The following is a 24346-nucleotide window of genomic DNA, read 5'->3' as shown; positions in this document are numbered from 1 at the left end:
CGACATTTAATTTTAATTATATGGTAGGAATCTCCAGTCAAAACGTGTAACAAGACATAGTGAAACAATTTGAGGGAAACAATCATGAGGAAATTATGTTTATAATTGATAATAATAAATCACCATCACTGCATTAAACTTAACTATAATCGGGTAAAAGTGTGACATCATTAATGTCATTTTAATGGGGATTGTGGCACACAATAAAATTCACAAAGCTTTGCATCTGGCATTACACCACCAGCCACATCATGGATTATTTTTTCCATAACAGTAAGTACCTTTAAGTTTCAGTTGTTTCTCATCTTCATGGGTTCAAGCCTGTTGCGACTGATCCTGCTCAGATGTTTAATTAGGTAAATGTAAGTCACTCTGGATAAGGACATCTGGCAAATAAAATGAATGTGTTCCAGGATCATTATGTGGTGGTGTATGACCAATCTGTGCAATGTTTAAGACATTTTTAGAATTTCTTTTGTATGTAGAATATAAGTTACATAAAATGTGAGTGTAATGTGTTTAGAATATAAGATGCATGCTCAGAGTTACTGGTGCTCTTACATACTTACATTAGTACAGTACCAGTGATTCTGCTTGCTACTTTATATTGTTTGCAGTTGATCATTTTGATGATGCCTAAGCAGAGCCAAATACCAGAGATGTACTGTAGGGTACAACATGGTGGCTGGTAGAAGATACAAAGCTTTGTGTGAGGTCTCATTATCAGATGCTCTACAGCAGAGGTGCTTTATGTTGATATTTAACAGGCAGGCAGATTTTTTTTCTGAGTAATTGATGCTTATAAATAGAAGAATGTGGCAAATTGGCACCAACTGAGGGAGTAAGAGAGTGCTCTTGTTTTTTTTCTCCTATCATTTCCCCCCGAAGCTTTTTTTTTCTCGCTCCGGTGGGAAGCCCACTGGCTGAGTTGCCTCCCAGTTCCTTCTCATACTTTCTCCTCATTGCAGTGTCACCAGACCACACAGACTGCACATTTTCTGCCTCCCCATACTCCTTCACTCTAAGGTATACTGTAACATTAGAAGGTGTTTGCTATGTTTATCATGGAGCGTTCATTCGGGCACGATACTTTCCAGCCTAGTTTCATGGGTTAGACAAACACATGAACAAATTTATGCCCTGCTTTATTTTGTGTTCAAAATTCAATGAAATGTAAAGCAAACATGTTTTTCGTAGTGCCTCATGTGTTAAGAGTATGGAACTGACTTACAGTACGTATAACATAGAACAAAACAATAGTGCTTAAATATTACAAATGCCGATCCTTTCTTAAATTCCAGTGCATGTGCAAGGCATGATGAGCCAATTGCACTTGAGCAGGCAGTTTTTACTGTCAGTATCTGCTGATGGGTCCTTAAGTCATTTTGCTCATATATTGAAATATTTATGTCTGAGTGGTTTGTTGAGTATAAAGTCGGTCAAATGTTAATATACAGTCGTGGCCAAAAGTTTTGAGAATTACATAGATATTGGAAATTGGAAAAGTTGCTACTTAAGTTTTTATAATAGCAATTTGCATATACTCCAGAATGTTATGAAGAGTGATGAGATGAATTGCATAGTCCTTCTTTGCCATGAAAATGAACTTAATCCCAAAAAAACCTTTTCACTGCATTTCATTGCTGTCATTAAAAGACCTGCTGAGATCATTTCAGTTAACAGGACGATTACTGAAAGGATCTCAACAGGTCTTTTAATTGATTAATTGATTTAGGTGCAATCTTAGTAGCCACAATATCTTTGCCTGTGAAGCCATTTTTATGCAACGCAATGATGGCTGCATAAGTTTTTTTTGCAGGTCACCATGGTTAACAATGGTCATTTTAACGCGTGCAGCCATCATTGTGTTGCATAAAAATGGCTTCACAGGCAAAGATATTGTGGCTACTAAGATTGCACCTAAATCAACAATTTATAGGATCATTAAGAACTTCAAGAAAAGAGCTTCAATTCTTGTTAAAAAGACTTCAGGGCTTCCAAGAAAGTCCAGCAAGCATCAGGATCGTCTCCTGATGAGGATTCAGCTGCGGGATCGGAGTGCCACCAGTGCAAAGCTTGCTCAGGAATGGCAGCAGGCGGGTGTAAGCGCATCTGCATGCACAGTGAGGCGAAGACTTTTGGAAGATGGCCTGGTGTCAAGAAGGGCAGCAAAGAAGCCACTTATCTTAAAAAAAACACATCAGGGACAGATTGATCTTCTGCAGAAAGTATTGTGAATGGACAGCTGAGGACTGGGGCAAAGTCATATTCTCAGATGAAGCCTCTTTCCGATTGTTTGGGGCATCTGGAAAAAGACTTGTCCGGAGAAGAATAGGTGAGCGCTACCATCAGTCTTGTGTCATGCCAACAGTAAAGCATCCTGAGACCATTCATGTGTGGGGTTGCTTCTCATCCAAGGGAGTGGGCTCACTCGCAATTTTGCCCAAAAACACAGCCATGAATAAAGAATGGTACCAAACACCCTCCAACAGCAACTTCTTCCAACAATCCAACAGCAGTTTGGTGAAGAACAATGCATTTTCCAGCACAATGGAGCACCGTGCCATAAGGCAAAAGTGATAACTAAGTGGCTCGGGGACCAAAACGTTGAAATTTTGGATCCATGGCCTGGAAACTTCCCACATCCTAATCCCATTGAGAACTTGTGGTCAATCTTTAAGAGGCGGGTGGACAAACAAAAACCCACTAATTCTGACAAACTCCAAAAAGTGATTATAAAAGAATAAGTTGCTATCAGTCAGGATTTGACCCAGAAGTTGATTGAGAGCATGCCCAGTCGAATTGCAGAGGTCCTGAAAAAGAAGGGCCAACACTGCAAGTACTGACTCTTTGCATAAATGCATTGAAACGTATGAAGTGCTTGTAATTATATTTCAGTACATCACAGAAACAACTGAAACAAAGATCTAAAAGCAGTTTAGCAGCAAACTTTGTGAAAACTAATATTTGTATCATTCTCAAAACTGTAGTCACAAGTAAAACTCTGTAGTCACTTTAAAAACCTCTTCCATTTCGGTTAAAGTTTTTATTGATGAAAGACAGTGTCATGATTTCGTGTGTTTTCACAGGAGTCCTTTTTATATATATATATATATATATATATATATATATATATATATATATATATTTTTTTTTTTCAAATTTTCTCCCCAATATTAGTCGTAGCTAATTCCTCCCCGTCACTAGAGGGCTCCCACATTAAGGCTGCTACTACCACTTAGTCGGGAGGGCGAAGACTGTTTCCTCCGAACCTCGTGACGTCAGCCGACCGCATCTTTTCGAACTGCTTGCTCACGCACCATTAGGGGCGGAGTGACACACTCGGAGGTGTGCGCGTGCGCGAGCTCACAGACGCCGCTAATTGGCTGTAGAGCCGTGATTAATGTGGGAGCGCAAGTATCTCTCATCCCTACCCCCTGAGAGCTCGACCAATCAGCTCTCTCTGTGCCTCCGGCTGTGGGAGGAAAACAGCATCACCCGGGGTTCAAACCAGCGCTCCCCGGATGATAGGGCGAGCTCTTAACCACTGCGCCACTCAGAGGCCCTAGGCTGACTCTAGATTTCCACTAGTAGCACTGGTGTTCCTTACTAGAACTTTTAGGAACACTTAAGCATAATTTAGGCACACTACTCAAACTGACATGCAGAGAAACACTGTCATATTTTTCCCCATCTTAACTAAATTATTGCTTAATGAATGCTTGATGAATGCTTTTGTAATAAATAGGCAAGTTACAGAAATAACAGAGATTTTTTTTTTAAAGAAACAAAACATGAGCGCATCTGTCTCAACGCTTTAAGCTGTTGTTGGGTTTTCTGAGAATTCAAAAATTTTAGCAAAAATATATGTAATATGTTATCTATGCCCTTTTTTAAACCTTAAATTGAATAATGGCAGCAATGCGTAGTATTATGTTTCCTCTAAACATATTAGTAGTCGGACAATTGTTGATGCTATCATGAGGCGTACAGTGGAACCTTGGATTGGTCTCCGCTATGCTCAGTCTCAGTGCGCGTGCGTCACTTATATAATCAACATTCGCGCATACAGTATGTACTGTTTATTATACCACGTGTGTGCGCATGCGTAAATCCAAAACAAGTGTCATTAGAGAGGTTCCTTGTTAAAGATCCAGAGTCTTTCTCTCTCTCTCTGTCAGAAAGCATTGATTCCGTTAGTGTGTGTGCGCGTGCGCGAGAGTGTCATTAGAAAGGTTCCTTGTTAAAGAAGTTTCCCGACAGGGCAGTGTTTACATAAGCGTGTGTACAGTATGTGTGTGTGTACAGTATGTGTGTGTGTACAGTATGTGTGTGTGTACAGTATGTGTGTATAGTATGTTTGTGTAAAGTATGTGTGTGTGTACAGTATGTGTGTGTATGTGTGTAGGGTGTGTAATAGCAACTGTAAGCTACACTCCTATTCCTTGCTGTTGCTGGCCAAGCAGTGCACCCCCACCCCACTAGTTTCAGATGTTTGTTCTGGAACAATGCCTGTATTATTGTTGTCGTCAGTGCTAGTTATCTAGCACCAGTCCATTAGCTTGCCAGAATTGGGCATGTCTTAAATAATGTATCAAACTTTTGACTTTTTTGCTGTTCCGCACATTGCTGATGATTGAATCTTTAACTGCTTATAAATATATATGAATTTCAATCAGATTCCTTCTCCTCACTTAGCGAAAAACGTGCAGGAACAGAATAGGTGGTGCATATTTATATATGACATACACCCTGTTTTCAAGTCCCAGGTCTAGTTATAAACGTTAGTCACAATTTCTCCAAAATTTTTACAAGATGTAACTAGATGGTCACTGTCTGGAGCAATGTGTTCAAATGTTGTTTTCTTTTAAGAAAATCTTTAATCTTGTTGAATTTTTAGGAAAGTCTCCTTTTAAACTTTGTAAATTTGAGTGCCATAAGTTTGGATTTGTAAATATTTTATATAATATTATATATCCTAACAAATCTTTTAGTTTAGAATGTCTCAGACATTCATTCTGACGTTTTGGTTTATATGATTTGATACAGGGGTTGAACAATGGAACTGAAACGCCTGGTTTTAGACCACATTACATCATAAGTATGGTATAGGGCCTACTTTTGCAGCCAATACAGCATCAATTCATCTTGGGAATGAGAGGTACAAGTCGTGCACAGTGGACAGAGGGATTTTGAGCAATTCTTTTTGCAAAATAGTGGCCAGTTGGTGATGTTGGTGGAGGAAAATGTTTCCTGACTCGCTCCTCCAAAACCCCCCAAAGTGGTTCAATAATATTTCGATCCGTGACTGTGCAGGCCATGGGAGATTTTCAACTTAACTTTCATCCTCATCAAACCACTCTGTCACCAGTCTTGATATGTATTGGTGCATTATCATCATTCAGGATACAATGTTTCAACCATTTGGTCCTCCAGAATGGTTCGGTAGTCCTTGGCAGTGACGCGCTCATCTAGCACAAGTATTGGGCCTAGGGAACGCCATGATATAAAATCCCTTAGGCAGCACAGTGGCATAGTGGTTTGAACTACTGCAGGGTTGAGGGTTTAAATCTTGCCTATGATATCCTGCAAGAGGAGCATTTTCTCCCTTTGCTCCCATGACAGCCATGACATCCTGTTGGATGTGGTTCGTCCTTCTCAGTGGAGTGCTGACATTACCCTGGATGCCATGGCTCTTAGATACATCACAAAGACTTGCTGTCTTGGTCACAGATGAGATGTGCACCAACAATTTGTCCTCCTTTAAACTCTGATATGTCACCCATAATGTTGTGTTCATTGCAATATTTTAAGCAAAACTGTCTTATTACTCTGCCAATTAAACCTTCACACTCTGATCGTACTGGTGAAATGTGCAATCAGTGAAGATTGGCCACCAGGCTGGTCAAATTTAGCCATGAAACCTCCAACACTAAATTAGCCAGTGTTTCAGTTTCATTATTCAACCCCTGTATGTGCCAATAATCAAGGATTTGTATTGCAGATGTTTTGCTAATCACGTTGAAAAAATTATCATAAAAAATGTGTATGTAATTGCTATATTTTTTTTTTTGTAAAGAAATATTTGTTCAGAATTTTTTTAAGAAGCCCTAAGTGCTTAGCACCAAGTAACAGTTAGCATAGTAAAAAGTAAAGCTATACTGTAGCTGCAAATTTTCAGACATGGGAAAATCTTATAGAAGATTTTTAAGAATGGAGGACTTTGTTGTTTTTCAGTAACATCATAAGCTCATTTTTTGTCTTGTTGGTGTTGAGAGAATGAAAAGAGAGACTTGGAATGGAAAGCTGATTAAAGCTGTTCTAACACTACTGATAACAGTAACTAATCTGTTTTGCCAATGTTCCACAACATTAGGCTTGTGCAATTTGCCTTGCTTACAACTTTGTGTTAAAAAATCATGATAAATGATATAATCGTCAAGAAATGATAAGGGAAAATAAGATATGGGCATTTCTAGAGTTTGTCAAGCCATAGTGGATAAATCCTTGCCAGCAGCGGCGATGGTGCAAACCCAGATGGATGGTAGACTTTAGTTGCTTCTGTAGTAACGTGCACAAGTTATATACAAATGATATACATTTGCAAAACATTAATAAATAATAATGATACATTTTTATAAAAAAAAAAAAAAACATTTTACGAGTGTCCAATGTCTGCCTGACCAGAATTTTTCACTGATATGCTTAAATTATTTAAATGTGTCTGAGCTCTATTTAAGAAAGTACATAGTCTCATAATCACTATTTATCATCAGCATTAACAATATTTGTAAAGAGTTTGATTTAACATATTTTGAAGTCTTGCACTATTCAATATTTTAGGTCAAAATTTTCATCCTTTGCATCTTTTTTTTCTTCTGTCAAAACGATACATTTGTAAATTTTAGTTGTATCCCTTGTAAATGATGCTAACTATGTACTACCCAGATGTTAGCTAAGTTAAGCCTAAACCTTTTAAATTTCATCCTATCCATCCATCCATTTAACCTGACATCGCTAATGATGATTGGCTGTGATGACCTATGGCTTTCACATCAGGTTAGGTTACTGGGGAACCTCTGGCACACTACAGGCATTCGTGGAGTCGCGCACCCAGTCATTCACTATGGCAATCTACAAACCCCAATCAGCCTAAAATGTTTTTGCATTGTGGGAGGGGAAACTGTAGTACCTGGATAAAACCCACCAAGCAAAGGGACAAAATGCTCCACTTGCAAAGGCAGGATATCACAGGCAAGATTTAAACCCTCAACCCTGCAGTAGTTCAAACCACTGTGCCACTGTGCTGCCTAAGAGATTTTATTGCATAAAAAAAAAAAAGAATTCATTCACGCTGATGGAAAATGAGGATCCATGCAGGTGTTCAGTTGAGTACATGTGAGATAGGGAAAGGGGGCAGGATTTCTAGGCAGTGTGAGTTCATCTTAAAAAGTTCAAAACATTCCAGATTTATAGATATATTTTTTGACCTATTCGCACACACATATAAACAAAACACTTTTGGCCACGACTGTGTTTGTGTGTGTTTGTGTGTGTTTGTGTGTATGTAGCCATGGGCAAAAAAATTGAGAATGATATGTACTGTATTTATTTTTTTACGAAATCTGCTGCTTCACTGTTTTGATGTTACTATGGTATACTGAAGTATAATCACAAGCATTTCATTATAGTTACAAGTATTTCTTAGGATGCTTTACTGTTGGCATGGCACAGGACTGATGGTAGTGCTTACTTTAACACATTTTAAGAAGGGCATAAAAGAAGCCACTTCTCTCCAGGAAAACATCAGGGATTGACTGATATTTTGCAAAAGATACACTCTCTGTAGTGGACTCCGGAGAAGAAAAAGTGAGTGCTACCATCAGTACTGTCTCATGCCAATAGTAAAGGATCCTGAGACCATTCATGTGCGGGGTTGCTTCTAGGCCAAGGGTGTGGGCTCACTCACAATTTTGCTTAGCATCACAGCCATAAATAGGGCAACTTCTCCCAAACAAGAACGAATGGTTATGACTATATCCTCTGTTCCCTTTCAGTCAATTCACTCGGTACAACACATATTGTATGGGATATCACACCCTCTTGTGTCCTGGCTGAAGCCCCCTTTTTTTTACGCCGTAAAGGCAGGCAAACCTGTGGTGACGTAGGTGTAGCCCCGCCTACACCTATAAACCATCGTCGCCACGGTTGACCCATGTGTTAGGGAAGTGCAGCGCTGTTTGCGACTGATTCCCTGAACATAACATAGCGGCCTCTTGGGCGGCATTGAGGGAGAAGAAACAGTGTCTCTCTGCTGCCAGAGCTCCTCTCCCTTTAAAATCTGAGCTAGGAGGAGTGAGGATTATTCCTCCTAGTCGCTGAATCCTTCCGGAGGCCAGGTGGGGGGCCCATACCCCAGGCCCATACGGCCGACTGCCGTGGGTTTTGCCTGGGAGGCTGTTGCTTCACTGGCCGAGAGCTCGAGCTAGCTGCTGGCGGTGGTCTTTTATGAGGTGGCGCAGAGTGGTCATTCTTCGAGCCTTTTGGGCTTCACCTCTCGTCGCGGAATGATGTCTCGCAACGCTTCAGCCTGTTTCCTCTTGAAGTCAAACCTTGCCTGAATGGCATCGAGTGACTGGCCGAACAAACCCTCAGCAGACAGCGGTTCATCCAAGTAGATAGCCCTGTCTCTATCTGGAATGTCAGAGAGCATGAGCCATAAATGCCTCTGTGCTACCACTGCGCTTGCCATCCCTCTCCCGAGGGAAAGAGCCGCACAACGAGACATGCGCAAAATATAGTGTGTCGCGGTCCTGGCCTTGTTAAGCAGCACACAGAACGGGCTTTCCTGAGGCACCAGTAAGCCGAGCTCTGCCAAACCCATTGCCTGATATGTTTGAAGCAGCGTAGCGGAGTTGAGTGCACGAGCAGTGCCTGCTTGAGCGTGGTAAATCTTCGCCAGCTGGGCAGAGGAGAATCTACAGTGTTTGGACGGAAGGACAGTAGGGCCAGACACTCCATGATTATGCGAGGGTGCCAAATAAGCAGCCAAAGATGGCTCCATTGGCGGTGGACTAACTAGTCCTGCTTTCTCAGCTCCTTCCAATTCCAAATACTGTTCGTAACCGGGCACTGATACGCGGGTCGACAGCTCCATGATGACGTTAACTCGCCGACAAAGTCGGGAAACATAGGCAAGCAATTCTTAACGGTTGTCGGTTCAGGAGGGAGAAAAAAATCCCGCAAACCTTGACGGTTTTTTGAGCCAGCTGCGGGGAGTGCTGTCCCGAGCGGCTAACGCAGTAGCAGCGGAGCTCTGAGTGGGCGGCAAAATTTCATGCTCGTCCTCCGACAAGCCATGCATTTCTAGGCGGATGTCAAGCATGTCATTCTCGAAAGCACGCTGCTTAATGCCTAGCTGCTGGCCAGCGCTGTACGAGAGCTCACAGTCCTCTGACCCCTCGAGATACTCCATCTGGTCCGCCCAGCTAAGTGCAGCGACTTTTGACGAAAATTCCTCAAAATTCCTGCTAATTTGGAAAGGAGGGGGTCCTGCTGAGCGACTCTATTTTTCCCCAGGAACGTGACCCGTCTTTCCAGCGTTAAACGTCGGAGCTGGTCCTTCTCGTGCAAGAAGATGTTGCTGATGTTCCTTAAAAAACTCCTTAAAATTCCTTAAAAAAGTCAGCGCTCCGTGGGTAGACGACTCAACAAAATGCGGCTGTTGTCGCTAACACCAACAAGAGCAGTTAAGCTGATTTTAAGCGCAGTCTTTTAAAGTAAAAATGTAGAGTTAACTAGCAGCACCTAGAAAACTCTACGGAAAAGGTGTTCACAGCGTGGTGAAGAGCGTCAGAACTGAGGGTCAACCGTTGCGACAATGATTTATAGGTGTAGGCGGGGCCACACCTACGTCACCACAGGTTTGCCTGCCTTTACGGCGTGAATAAAGGTGGCTTCAGCCAGGACACATGAGGGCATGATATCCTGTATAATATGTGTGGTACCGAGTGAATTGACTGAAAGGGAACTGTTGATGACGAACACTCTCTTTTCTAGCATGATGGAGCACTTTGCCATAAGGCAAAATAACTGAATGACCTTAATCCCATTGAGAACTTTTTTTAGTGAAATTGGGCTCTGTTGTTGCATCATGCATTTATTTTTTTCCCCAATTTAATACGACAACCTGGCCAATCAAGAGGAAAAAGATCAAAGATCCACAAATTCCGCATGAACTTAATGTAATTGTCAATAAAAGCCATTGACACTCAAAATGCTTATAATTATATTTAAGTCTACAGTATCTGACAAAAAAATCTAAAACAACACACACACGCACACATAAATAACAAACTTTGGGAACAGCAATGTCATACCCTGTCTGTTTGCTTGTACCTTCAGCATTCTTTTTTATTATTAAATGTTGTTCTATTGTATTCTAATTCACAAATTAGGTGTTCTTATCTAATGTGTTTTTTCCTTTAAAGGTTTTGCTTTACATATTTGATAAAAGATCACACATTATGATGTAGTGTATAATTATACCTATCTCTGTTCCTATCTCTTAGAAAGTTATAAAATTGTTATAGTCACTATAATACTTTTTTCCACTTTATCCTCATTTCATCATTCCCCTTCAAATATAAACGTTATATTAGACCACAATACACAGTTATATTTTCACGATATCACTCTGATATTTTGGGTGGTGTTTTTGTAAGTTCATTTATCTGTCAGCAAATTATCTGGCTAGAAATGCTCATATTTTCACTTCTATCTCTTTTAAGATAAAGTCATTACCTTCACAGAATGGAGGACTTGTTACTGTAATGATTTAGACATATTTTAAAATCTTTGCTCAGTAATGGCAATAAACTGAACATTCAAGGGTCTAAAAAAGGCACATACGTTGCATTTCTGACCTAAGTCAAGCAGCATATATTTATCTTCTCGATGAAGTCATTACTTGAGGTTGGTCATCAACACTGGCGTGTGGCATGTTTGTAATGTGTCTGAAATATGACGGCAATTTCCTTTCGCTTGTGTTGGAGACGGCTGGGGCACTACAGTGTGCCATTTAACCCACAGACAGGCTTATTCCAAATATAGGGATATTTTTACACTTTCTGCAGCAAATTTGTTTAAGAAATTACATTTCTTACAATTCTGTTCAGAATTGCAATTAATAATTAGAAACGTCTTAATACTGAACTCCATAGTGTGTAGGTTTTAATTTTATAATTAGTGTGACTGAGCAGTGGACAAGCTTACAAATGCTTGACATTGCAGGTCATGCATATTGTGTTCTGGAGTCGTAGATCTTGATATTTATTAACAAGCGATGGGAGATCTCTACCAAGTATGTGCAACTTAAGAAAATAAACTCTTCCCCAAAGCCCATGGAGGTTGGAAAGGCCTGGCTGTACTCCGACAAATCTTGCATTAATTTAAACACCTGTCGCTGAGGAATGCCTGACATTTCCCCTTTCTCTGGTATGATAACCAGACAAACTACTAAGCTGTCCACCTGTCTAGAAAGCAAGCCTTAAACTCAGAGAAATTAAGCAGCTTTGTCAACTTCAGAAAAGTAACAAAACCAAAATAAGTACATTGCCACAGTTTCTAAATTCAGAAATTTACCATTTTGAATCTGGAAGCTTTCTATTAGCTTTTTAATCTGTCCAGCTGCCTGCCCTCTTCAGTCCATGTTACATCCTTTTCCCATGTATTGCTTCAGTGCTTTTAATGAACCTAGGGTTTGTTTACAGTGTACAGTATGTGTTTATGATTGAGTGGGAAAGAGACAAAAAAGTGTGTAATTACATCCTGCTATTAGAGACTAGCTGTCTGTATAATTTGATATTTCCTGTAAATGCCTGTTAATGGCTCCAGGGTAACATCTAAATTCTGAGCTATGGAAATGCGCTTATTTTACACATAGTGGTTGTATAGTGGGGCAAAAAAGTATTTAGTCAGCCAACAATTGTGCAAGTTCTCCTACTTAAAAAGGTGAGAGAGGCCTGTAATTTTCATCATAGGTGTACCTTAACTATAAGAGACAAAATAAGAAAAAGAAAAATCAAGAAATTCACATTGTAGGATTTTAAAAGAATTTATTTGAAAATTATGGTGGAAAATAAGTATTTGGTCACCTACAAACAAGCAAGATTTCTGGCTCTCACAGACCTGTAACGTCTTCTTTAAGAGGCTCCTCTGTCCTCCATTTGTTACCTGTATTAATGGCGTATGTTATCAGTATAAAAGACACCCGTCCACAACCTCAAACAGTCACACTCCAAACTCTTCCAAATTGTAGACCTGCACTACAGTGTGAAGATTGAATCTGCAGTAGGTAAGCAGCTTGGTGTGAAGAAATCAACTGTGGGCGCAATTATTAGAAAATGGAAGACATACAAGACCACTTATAATCTCTCTCGATCTGGGGCGCCACGCAAGATCTTACCCCGTGGGGTCAAAAAGATCACAAGAACTGTAAGCAAAAATCCCTGAATCACATGGGGGTCCTAGTAAAGGCCTGCAGAGAGCTGGGACTAAAGTGACACAATCAGTGACACACTGCGCCACCAGGGTCCAAAAGAAGTTTGCTAGAGAGCATTTGGATGATCCAGAAGAGGACTGTGAGCATGTCATATGGTCAGATGAAACCAAAATAGAACTTCGTGCTTGGAGGAGAAAAATGCTGAGTTGCATCCAAAAACACCATACCTACTGTGAAGCATGGGGGTGGAAACATTATGCTTTAGGGCTGTTTTTCTGCAAAGGGACCAGGACGACTGATCCGTGTAAAGGAAAGAATGAATGGGGCCATGTATCTTGAGATTTTAAGTGAAAACCTCCTTCTATCAGCAAGGGCATTGAAGATGAAACATGGCTGAGTATTTCAGCATGACAATGATCCCAAACAGACCACCCGGGCATTTCAAGGTCCTGGGTTGGCCTAGCCAGTCTCCAGATTCTAACCCCATAGAAAATCTTCGGAGGGAGTGAAAAGTCTGTGTTGCCCAGCGACAGCCCCAAAACTTCACTGCTCTAGAGAAGATCTGCATGGAGGAATGAGTCAAAATACCAGTGTTTGAAAACCTTGTGAAGACTTAAAGAAAAGGTTTTACGTCTGTCATTGCCAACAAAAGGAGAATATAACAAAGTATTAAGATGAAATTTTGTTATTGACCAAATACTTATTTTCCACCATAATTTGCAAATAAGTCCTTTAAAAATTTTACAATGTGATTTCCTGGATTTTCTTTCTTATTTTGTTCTTATTTTCTGCAATGAAAATTGCAGGCCTCTATCATCTTTTTAAGCGGGAGAACTTTTTTTCATAGTTATCTTTTTATAGACATTTTTTTCATTGTTTCAACCAATGAAGGAGTTAGTAATCATGGTACAAGCGAGAGTTTATATTTTCCAGTTATCACTGTTTTGGTCTGCAATTGACTCTGCAACATTTAAAGGTTTCATAAGCTTTCATATGTACAGAATTAAACTTCAATTCTTGAAAATAAAAACGAAGGTGCATTTATTTTTTTATTGTTATTTCAACTCCTTTAAAAAAATTTTTTTTTATTTCTTTGATTAATAGTTGTCCAACCTGAACCTAGCTAAAGGAGTTTTTAGCAGAGGTGCACAGAGCATTGCATCAGGAACTCTGCTGGACACAGCGACAACTCAAGATTCGGGCACAAACCTTTCTGGCGCTGTGAGGTAAGTACACATTTATGTGTGCACATTATGTGTGTGAACTGGGAGAGAGTGATATTTAAACCATTGCCTGCAGGGCTGACATTTAGGCTGTCAGAATTTGTTTTACTAATCTTTTATAGTTTTGTGATAACGAGCATAACATAGTGCTGTAATGTACTGTTGCATTTTAACACTGTAGTCTTTGGTGCTATTACAGTACATTTAAATATTTTGTCTATTGCAAGTACACCTTTTTTGAACTAATGTGTCTGGATGTTAACAAAGGGCAAGTGTTCCAGATTAGCTTGAACATGTTAACTCGCTGCCATGGTAAATGTTGGCATTCGAGTGAAATTGGGTTCTGTGGTTGCATCATGCATTTCTTTTTTTTTCCCCCAAATTAATGACAACCTGTTAAACTATAAAAACAAATGCCCCTTACTGTTTATGGTTCTCTCTCATAAATGGTGAGAATCTCATTCTTTTTGTGATGGGATAAAAGGGTTTCAGTGCCAGACAAGCATGAATTGTCTCTAGAAAGAGGTTTATTCTTTGCAGGGCAAGAGAGTGAGAGTGAAACAGAAAGATAGAGATTCTTTCTACTGTACCTCTTAGCTTAATACTTGATTCCCCATTTCCCTTCAAACTGTACATGTCAAAGAAAGCTGTATTTTCAAGTGCTTCATTGAAAAGGCAAATTGGAGTTTCTTGGTGTAATCATTTCTGGACAATTTTATAGGGGCTTAGTTTGTGTTGGCTAAATTAGCCATAGGCAATAAATCTTAAAGGGCAGTTTAATGGTCTCTGAAGAATCTTTAAAGAGAGCAGGGAGCCTCCGATTTGGTGGAAAAGAGGTCATATAAGTGGTAAGCCTGCTAGGTAGGTGCTCTGCCTTTGGAAATGTAAGAATATATTAAATGTGAAAGAGAAGAATGTACTTAACACTACATTCACATTGTCATCTTAGCGGAGGAAAAAAAGGCAAATGATAGTTTATTGTGCGTTTTTCCTTTCATCATAAATTTTTTACAAATTAAATTGTCATTGGACAATGTTTCTTCAATCTGATTGCAATCATTGTGATTAGAGCATCACATAGACTCTGATCTGATGAGATATGCATTTACATGCTCTGAGCATATGATCAGCAAACAACTTTTTTGACACACACAAAGTGACTCTGACTGCTGTGAATTGTTTAATCTCTTGGAAATAGCAAAAAAAAACAACAGAAGAAGAAATATTGCTTTTATACAGCTGTGAAGTTGGGCTAGGCTTCCTATCTTTTCCGATAAATCCAACCTTCTGTGTTATGATTGGGTACAAGAATTCAGTCTCATCTATGATTAATTAGATGCTTTACTGTGTGTGAAATGTAAGCCATTCAGTGCTGATTCCTCAGCCAGAGACCCAGTTGATGAAAGTGTAAAGTAAAGACTGGTGGGAGCGAGTTGTTCACATGGAATTTACTCATCAGGAACTTAAGCAACATTTCTTAAATGGAAACAAGTCAAGTCACCTAATGTTACACCCACGTGGGGCAGACATGCGCAGAAAGAATTTCAACAAGAGAGAAACAATAGTGTTTACATGGCTAATATTTACCTGTTTACCAGATTAATAAAGTTTTACTCCCCCATTCTTATTCAATCTGTTCCGACAGAGGTGTTTACATAATGCATTTTTATTCCAGTTCGGATATTCTTATTGGTGTAATACTACAGTAAGGTTCATGTAAGTGCACCTAATGTAGGATGTGCAATAGGCACATTTATTCTGTGTGCTGTAAGGCTCCTGGAAAGTAAACCGAGTTGTTCATACAGGTTTTCCCACAGTGCAGTGTAATGAAAGGAAGGGTTAAGCTTTTGTGGTTTCCTCAGTTTTATAGTGATAGGTTGGTGACAATGTCTCAGACACTTTGGCCCTCATCTTCCCGTGTCTGTTTTTCTAGTCCAACCCTTCCTTAAGTTTGGAACTGTCAAGGAATTCTTGGAATGTCTGGCTTTTTCCTTTTTTAAAAATGTTTTTATTTCCACAAAAGAAAGTAAAAGATGTAGTGAATTTCTAATCTTCTCACAGCATGCTTGTGTAGATGTCCAAAACAGTCTTTCACATCTTATAAGGTTGAATGCCTTGATGGCATATTCTGTTTCTGCTTATCTTATTTTTATTTAATCCAGATGCACCTTTCACTTCGCTCGTATTCACTGAGCACCATGCTGACACCCCTGGAGGCATTGATATTGTTAAGATTAGTAAGAAATTAATTGTTCTGTCCCCAGTGATTGCAGAATGCAGTCGTTTCCTTGACCTCCTCTTCCCTTGAAAGTCTTGGCAGTAGGATTTTGTTTGTGTTTAAAGGTTCATTTCTGGTCAAAATGTGGCATCTCTTTAGAACATCATCTGCCTGGAACTTTCCACTGGCTGCTGTCTGCTGTGCACCAAACCGAGCAAAATTAAACCAAACCAAGCTGTTGCCTCTCCTCACCTTGGATGAGGTCTGCAAATGCTGAAAAAATTCCAAAGTATAATTTAAAAGAAGAAAAAAAATGTTATGAGGATATGTATACCTGATTATGTTGACTTTGATTCTGTCTTTAATGTTTGATTTCCTGAGCCTTTCCTCAATGTCCAGCCTTTTGGGACCAGTGGTCCGTGCCAAACATGCTGAAGCCGTTAAGCACACTGACGCTTTAAGCCAAGGGGGTGAGGCGTGATGCCTTTCAAAGCGTAGAGGCCTTTGAAGTTGCTCTTGCCAGGGGCTGCCAGGTATGCTGTGTCAGCACTTCCAAACCATATTCCCACTGTTATTACTTTCTTTTACCTACAAACCCGCTGTACCGATACGGAGGTATTTCGGAATTTTATATTCATTTGTACCTGTAACCCTAAACACATTGCTGGATTTTAAGATCGTGTCCTATTGAATTTTACAACAAATAAAGCAGCCTTTGGCTTGCTTTAATGTTCCATTCTGTAGTTTTTTTTTTTTTTTAATCAACTGACATCTAAGTGAAGTAATGAGCAGAATATGTGACTGGTTGTTGAACGCTGTGATAATAGATTGTACCAGTGGTGTATGTCAAACATTGTAAACGATAATGTTGTTAAGTCTGAAATGGTTCGGTAATTTAAGCTGCTCTTAGATTGTGATCGTGCTGCCTCTGCTCTTGGCTTGAACAGGGATTCGTTTCCAGTAAGTTTTTGAGTACCACTTGCAAACAGTAATAGTAGGCAGGGTTTAGGATTGTAATGGAATGTCATAATTTTTGCAAATTAAGGTTAGAAGAGAGTGGAGAACAGCATAGGACGATAATGTTGACTTTCTTTTCTAACTTGGCTGACATTCCAGTTCTGAATCAGTTTCCTTTATTTAATTTTTTATTATTTTTACATAAAGTCTTTAAGGCTGTATTTAGTGTGAGAGACTTAAGTCAGCAAATAAAGTTTAAAATAATGGGGGGGGGGGGGGGATAAATCCATATTTAGATACTTAACTTCTGAATTTAAATTTCTGGGCAGCCCATTCAAAATTTTTAAATCTTTTGTATGCTGAACCACGTGCCAAAAAAACTATTCAAAAGCCTCACTGGCTTGTTTACATGGACAGTATTTCTTCAATCTGAAAATTTGAAATCTTTCTGATTAGAGATTCTGACTGTTTACATGAATGCTGATCTGATAAGATGTGCTTGTACTGGCTCAAAGCATTTAATCTGAATATAATCATTTTGACATGTTCAAAGTGTTTCTGCCAGTTCTAAAGCATAGTCATTATCATAATAATAAGCATATTATAATTTGTGTCATGTGATTATGTCTCAACTGTTTAAATCTTAAACAAGTGGAAGCAAAATTTCAGATATTCCTAATAAATAGGCAGAATTTCGATTTTTTTTCTCATTTATCAAATTTTTTCATTTTATTTAAACTAGTTGTGTATTTGAAATTTACTGCATAATTAGTAATTAGTTTAAAGTTTTATCAACCCACACTCCCTGTTCTAAAATGTGTTTTCCTCTTTATTTCAATTCAGAAGAAGAAGCTATGTACAAGGGATTTAAAAAACTATTTCTCCAAAACATGGTATTTCATGTGTCAGTGCACTAGTATGCTACCGAGCTAGTTCCTGTGTTCATCCAGCAGGAGAGAGTTTTGGATTGTCTGTAAATTGCAAAAGTGATTGGTAAAGTCAAATATTACACTGGGATGAATCTAACAAATACTGTATGTGTACATTAAACCAGAGCTAATACCACAAATGTATGGCTTATACAGCATGCACACAAACTCTCTGCCACATTCAGGGGGTCTTTCCTGGCTGATTCAATCCAAAGTGTAAAGGAGTCACCATAGTTATTAGCAGGGATTTCATTGTTGTAAATGTCACAATGACCCTGTATACATGATAAAGCGGTTTAGATAACGAGTAAGTAAGCTTGGCCGCACGATGGCATAGTTTTAAGCACTTGTCGCCATGCACCTCCAGGGTCCAGGTTCGATTCCCGTCTTTGTGTGCATGGAGCTTGCATGTTCTCTCAGTGCTTAATGGATTTTCTCCAGGTACTCCAGTTTCCTCCCACAGTACAAAGACATGCAGATTAGGCTACTTGGTGTTCCTGAATTGCCCGTAGGGTGTGAATGAGTGTGTGAGTATGTGTGCCTGCCCGGTGGATGTATCCCACTTTATGCCCTAAGTCACTTGGGATAACCTCCAGGCCCCCTGGATAAAGGATAAAGCAGTATAGACGACGAGTCAGTAAGAAAATGTCACAATGCAAAAAATTGGTTAGATGGTCCATGCAATGTATTGAGATATTTTAGTTTAATATTCATTATGAACATTTATCCCTGTCTTCTCACACTCTAAGCAGCAAAACCAGAGGTGGTGTTAGTATCCATTTCACAATGTTTTCAAGTAGGAACCTAACTGACTCAGAGTGCTTACGTAATACTCTGAAATTAAAGCTAATCTGAAAGCAGTGTTATGGCATGTGTGTCAAATGTAAGGTCAGTGATACAAATCTAGTCCTCTTTTCATTCACCCTGCATGAACTAGTAAAACGTAAGGCTGGAGGAGCCTGCAAGACACTGCTGCTCAGCATATTCACAGCGGTTCCATAGCGTTGTGATGTTGGATATACAACCATTTCAAATTAATAATGCTGCCATGAATACATTTATAACACTAAAAAGAAGGTGTACATTTTATTTTATATAATGAATATTGAATATTATACATTTCCAGCAGTACAATGCCCAATATTGCAGTTATTTAATTATTTTGAAAAAAGTATGTTCTATCCTTTTTTTTTTTTTTTTTCAATATTGTGTGTCTCTATCATCTAGCCAAAGGGGTTAAGGGTAGCTCAGTGGTTAAGGTATTGGACTACGGTTCGGAAGGTCCCAGGTTCCAAGTTACCACTGTTGGTCCCTTGAGCAATGCCCTTAACCATCAACTGCTCAGATGTATAATAAGAAAATGTAAGTAATTCTGGAAAAGGACGTCTGCCAAATGCCTTAATGTAAATGCAGAAAGGTCTGTACTGTGTTATTTCTTGTGTCATGGCTTTGGTGGGTCACCTTTTGCCCGTCAATATGAAAGTTTATATTTGGTAGTGAAGAACACAAAGTACAAAAAATTTTTTAGGGATATACAATAGACAGCTAAGTGACTTAGAGAGTACTAGCTGCAAGAAGATAAGCCACTGGTGAGATTCTTAGAGTCAGTAGTGAGATTATTAGAGTCTCACCAGGGAAAGCTAGTAGTGTTGAGTTGTAGTATGCTGATAAGAGTCTGTATTGAACATCAAACACTGTGTAATTGTTCAGTTGCCATTCTTGTCCTTTAAGAATGTTTAAGATTTTAAACAACTGAAAAGGAAAATCTAGGGCACATATTAAGACAAAGATTATTTTTGATAAATTGACGGACTACTTTCACATTAGCAACCTAAAGTGATTCAAACGTCACACACAGATCTGATTTTTTTTTTTTTAACGGCTGTCTGAATGCACAAATCTGATATTTTTTACATTGGACCTGAGTCACTTATATACTCAGCAAAAAAAAAAAACATCCCTTTTTCAGGATTGTGTATTTTAACAATAATGTTGAAGAAAATCCAAATTTACAGATCTTCATTGTAAAGGGTTTAAACAATGTTTTCCATGCATGTTCAATTAACCATAATCAATTAATTAACATGCACCTGTGGAATGGTCGTTAAGACCTTAACAGCTTACAGAAAGTAGGCATTTAAGGTCACAGTTCTAAAAACGCAGGACACTAAAGAGACTTGTCTACCGACTGTGAAAAACCCCCAAAGAAAGATGCCCAGGGTCCCTGCTCATCTGCGTGAACGTGCATTAGGCATGCTGCAGGGAGGCATGAGGACTGCTGCTGTGGATAGGGGAATAAATTGCCATGTCCGCACTGTGAGATGCCTAAGACAGCACTACAGGGTGACAGGAAGAACAACTGATCATCCTCGCAGTGGAAGACCATGTGTAACAACACCTGGATCGGTACATCCGAATATCACACCTGCGTGACAGGTACAGGATGGCCACAACAACTGCCCGAGTCACACCAGAAACACACAATCCCTCCATCAGTGCTCAGACTGTCCGCAATAGGCAGTCCATGAGGAGGAGATGCACTGCAGTACTTCAAGCAGCTGGTGGCCACACCAGATACTGACTGGTACTTTTGTTTTTGAGCCTCCCTTCATTCAGGGACACATTGTGAAACATTTTTAGTTTATGTCTTATGGTGTTGACTCTTTTAGTGTTCATACAAATATTTACACATTACGTTTACTGAAAGTAAAAACAGTTGAAAGTCAGAGAACGTTTCTTTTTTTGCTGAGTATATATGTCATCCTAGGTTCGATATATGTCTGATATGTGGTCGTAAGACTAAAATGAGACTGGGCACCGACATCATCAGTCAGCCTTAGAAGTGCAGGGATTTTATTTTAACAGTGGAGGACATTGGAGAAAGTAGTCAGTGGAGGGCGCATGCATGCCATTTCAGTGGACAGATGTGTCCACATTAGAGTCAGATAGGTCACTTGTAATTATGAATATGAATTGTCATGACATGCAAATCCAATCTGATAAAAAAAATCGGAATTGAAATGTGTATTGTAACGTTGACATAATACATTCAATACGATGGCATCAAGTCACCATCATATTGTCATATTCAATATGAATTGTATTGAAAGTAATGCATGACTGGAGATGAAAAACTAAGGAAAAATTAGTTAAATACTGATTTGAATACATATATTTAAATTTTACATTTATTTCAGTATTATTATTTTGAAAGTAGTTTTAATGAAAGTTACTTTTTGTATTACGACATCACAGAAAATAGTATCTCCTATTCTTTGAATGAAAAGTTGTTTTGTAATGTTTACATGACAAAGATTTTTGCATGTTTTTTAAAGGATGCCAAGTCTTCTAGAAGGCCCTGTATTGTGTTGTTCACTGTGAATCTTTTATCAAAAACATACTGAATAAAAATGTGATTTACTTGTTAAAAACAAACAGCTTACAGAGTAAAAATGTAAACAGATTCCTAATCTTTCTTTTTAAATTAATGGATTTAGGTAAAACATCTCGCTTTAAAGAAATTTTGGCCTAAACTAACAATTGTGAAATGCAATAGTTAATAGCTTGTGAGAGATTGACAAAAAAAGATTCTGCAAAAAAAAGGAACTTCTGCAGCACTGCTGCATCATATTTTAATAAAGTGATGAAAAGGAGTTACAGTGTGCTGAGGTCATATTTATATCTTACCTAAATGAAGTGCTTTCTAAAATCCTGGATAAAACATAAAGCATACGGCAATATGGTCACAGATGCATCATCAGCATCATACTGAAATCATTGCAAATTAATGAAGGGCCAGGGTGGACAGACAATTAATGATAAATTAGGCAGGTCAGTACAAATCCATGACTTGTCTTCTTAAAAAAAAAAAGTTTTTATTTATCTTAATTAGACCCATATGGAGACCTTTGCAGATTTGTTCTCTAAGAATATAAAGAAAAAAAGTTTTTTCTCTAGAATAATAGCATTGTATAATAAGATGTCATATAAGACATCTTCATTTGGATCATCATGCAAATCTGTAGCAATATACTGTATATCATATAGTATTGCACTGTATATGCACACAGTCTAAAAAAAATGTGATTTTCACAGTTGTTAATGTGTTTTATCTTGACTGCTTTCGCTTACATGCTGTTACAAATCATAAATCAGAGTTAACGTTGCAATGCGTGTTGTACGGGCAGTGATGGTCTTAACTTGATAATGATCTTAACCTTTTCATCTTCCAGAAATCTCTCAACGAGGAACCTCTCCTGTCTAGTTTGTACTAACAATACAATAAATGTTGCATGTCCTTCTGTTGGCCATTTTTAACTTGGCTGAACTGAGACAGAGAGAAAGAGAGAGAGAGGGAATAAATAGTTGATGGAAATACCTGACACTCCATGTCCTAATGTTAGCCACATTGACCAGCTTGGTGCTTTAAGGTATTACTCCAGAGCCATGGAATGATGCTAAATGATGTAATTTCCTTAAGCATTCCTTTTCAAACACTTCTGCATGAGAATAATACTTGAAATGTGCATGACTAACACAGTAGGCATTAGCAAACCTTCCTTATTACATTACATTAACAGATAATATGGATAATATTTAGGGTCATTGTCTGAAGTAGGTGCAACCCAGACTTTAGGTTATTCGTGGTTGAGTTTAGTTGCCTTTTCTTGCTTCTGTGATGGTAATTGTTCAGTGTGTTCTGAGACAGTTCAGAAACAGTTCTGGTGATGGAAGCTTTAAAGCACTTTTGTAAATGTTTTAATATTTTTGTACATTTTTAATATTTTCCTAACTTATATAAGGGGTGAAATATGCCAGTATGTGGTGTTATAGGCTACATGATATGAAAAGCAATATGATGTGGCCTGATTGTAAAGCAGTTACTTTTACTTCTGATTTAATTTGCATGATTTTCCAGCAACAACACACAATGCTGTTTTTCCTGCCTATCTGCCTTGTTCTCCATACATTTTGTTACAGATTCACCAGATTGACTAGGTCCCTGTGATTGACAGGTGAGAGTGTATGAGAGAGCCCGACTTCCAGACATAAATGGCCATGGCATTGTCATGTTTCGAACTCTTAACATTGCATAGAAAGATGTTTTGTTATACTGCTCACATGCATGTACTGATTTTAAACTTTTTATAGTTTCCTTAAGCAGCACAACAACTTACTAGTTGTCACTGACTCCTTGTAGCATCACGGTTTGGGGTTTGAATCTCGCTTCTGGTCTTTTTTTGAATGTTTTCCTTGGGTGCTTTGGTTCCCCATGTCCTGCCTTTTGGGTGAGTGAGTTTCTGTGCCCTGTAATGAGTTGGCACTCTATCCTGGTCGTACCCTGCCTTGTACCCAAAGTTTTCAGGAATACGTTACAGGCTACCCCACAACCTTACAGAGAATAAGCGATGTACTGTACTGTATATAGAAAATAAATTGTTCAGTTGTGAAGTCACGTTTTTTTCACGTTTTTTTTGTTGTGGAATTTGTTGGTTTGAATGGCCATGACTGGTTAGTCTTAACTCTCTTATTACACAGATTTAGACAAGTTTTAAAACACTGTGAGCACAGATTAGTTGAAAATCGTAAGCGCTAAAATGCTCGCATTAGAAGCCCCACATTCTACTTAACCCGTGCACCCACCATTAAGAGTTATGAGGCATTTGAGGAGGTAAAACATCACCATTTATGGTCCTATACTTAAATCCTAATCTATTTACACAATTTCATCCCATGTTGTAGGAGTAAATTATTTGGCGAATTTGTTTAAAAGTAATAATTATGGTAGATTACAGATACATACTGCCCAGTAAAAATGTAGCTTTTTGTTTAATTTTAAGTGAAGTGTTAAATTTTTATATTTAAAGTTATTTTGTATTGTTTAAATGTTAAGTAGTTGAAAACAAAGCACTGAAACAGGACACACATTCCACAAATGTCCATGTCTGCCTACAGAACTTCACTATATTGTATCATACATTCAGTACAGTACATAAAATACTACATTCCTCTGGTGCTTAAAGTGGTTGAACATGCCTGAGGACTGACCAGCATAGAAGACTAATGCAAGCATACATGCATGTTTGCAAGCATGTTTTTAATTTTTGTCCAAAATATTTTTTGGCCTTCAAAAGTGCCTTTTTTTTAATCCACATTTTAATTCACCTTGACAGAAAGTGAGATCACCGCATCAGTGCATTTTTTAAGCTCCAAAAGCCATTACATTTTTAAGGGGGAAGGACTGGTTACCAGAGTTTCACTCAATGTAAAGAGTTCAGAAACACATGCACAAATTTCAGCAGACTCATCTGCCATTTTCATTAAGGGGAAAAGTCTGCACTGATGGTGTTGGAGTCTGTTCCCACGTTTTCTAATGTTAAAATGCAGCATTTCATTGCATAATGCATAAAAGTTGGCTGGTCTGTTACCCTTTCTTTTCCACCTCACCTTTGTGCATTTATAAAAATAAAAAAACAACAGTTTTAGAGCTTTTTGCAATTAGAATTGAGCTACCGAC

General features: G+C 38.6%; 1 protein-coding gene across 5 annotated transcripts in view; it reads left to right on the top strand.

Annotated features, from left to right (window-relative positions):
• ttll5 (tubulin tyrosine ligase-like family, member 5) overlaps nucleotides 1-24346 on the top strand; it is a 102310-nt gene that overhangs the window by 50274 nt on the left and 27690 nt on the right. For all 5 annotated transcript variants that reach the window (XM_053509713.1, XM_053509712.1, XM_053509710.1 and 2 more), the window contains exon 29: nucleotides 13607-13728. In XM_053509713.1, coding sequence (XP_053365688.1) covers nucleotides 13607-13728 — 122 coding nt within the window. The remainder of the gene's footprint in view (nucleotides 1-13606; nucleotides 13729-24346) is intronic.

Source organism: Clarias gariepinus, chromosome 13 (assembly GCF_024256425.1).
Source record: "Clarias gariepinus isolate MV-2021 ecotype Netherlands chromosome 13, CGAR_prim_01v2, whole genome shotgun sequence".
NCBI classification, from domain to species: domain Eukaryota; kingdom Metazoa; phylum Chordata; class Actinopteri; order Siluriformes; family Clariidae; genus Clarias; species Clarias gariepinus.
Note: the sequence above shows the minus strand (reverse complement) of the source record. Positions and strands in the feature narration are given on the sequence as shown.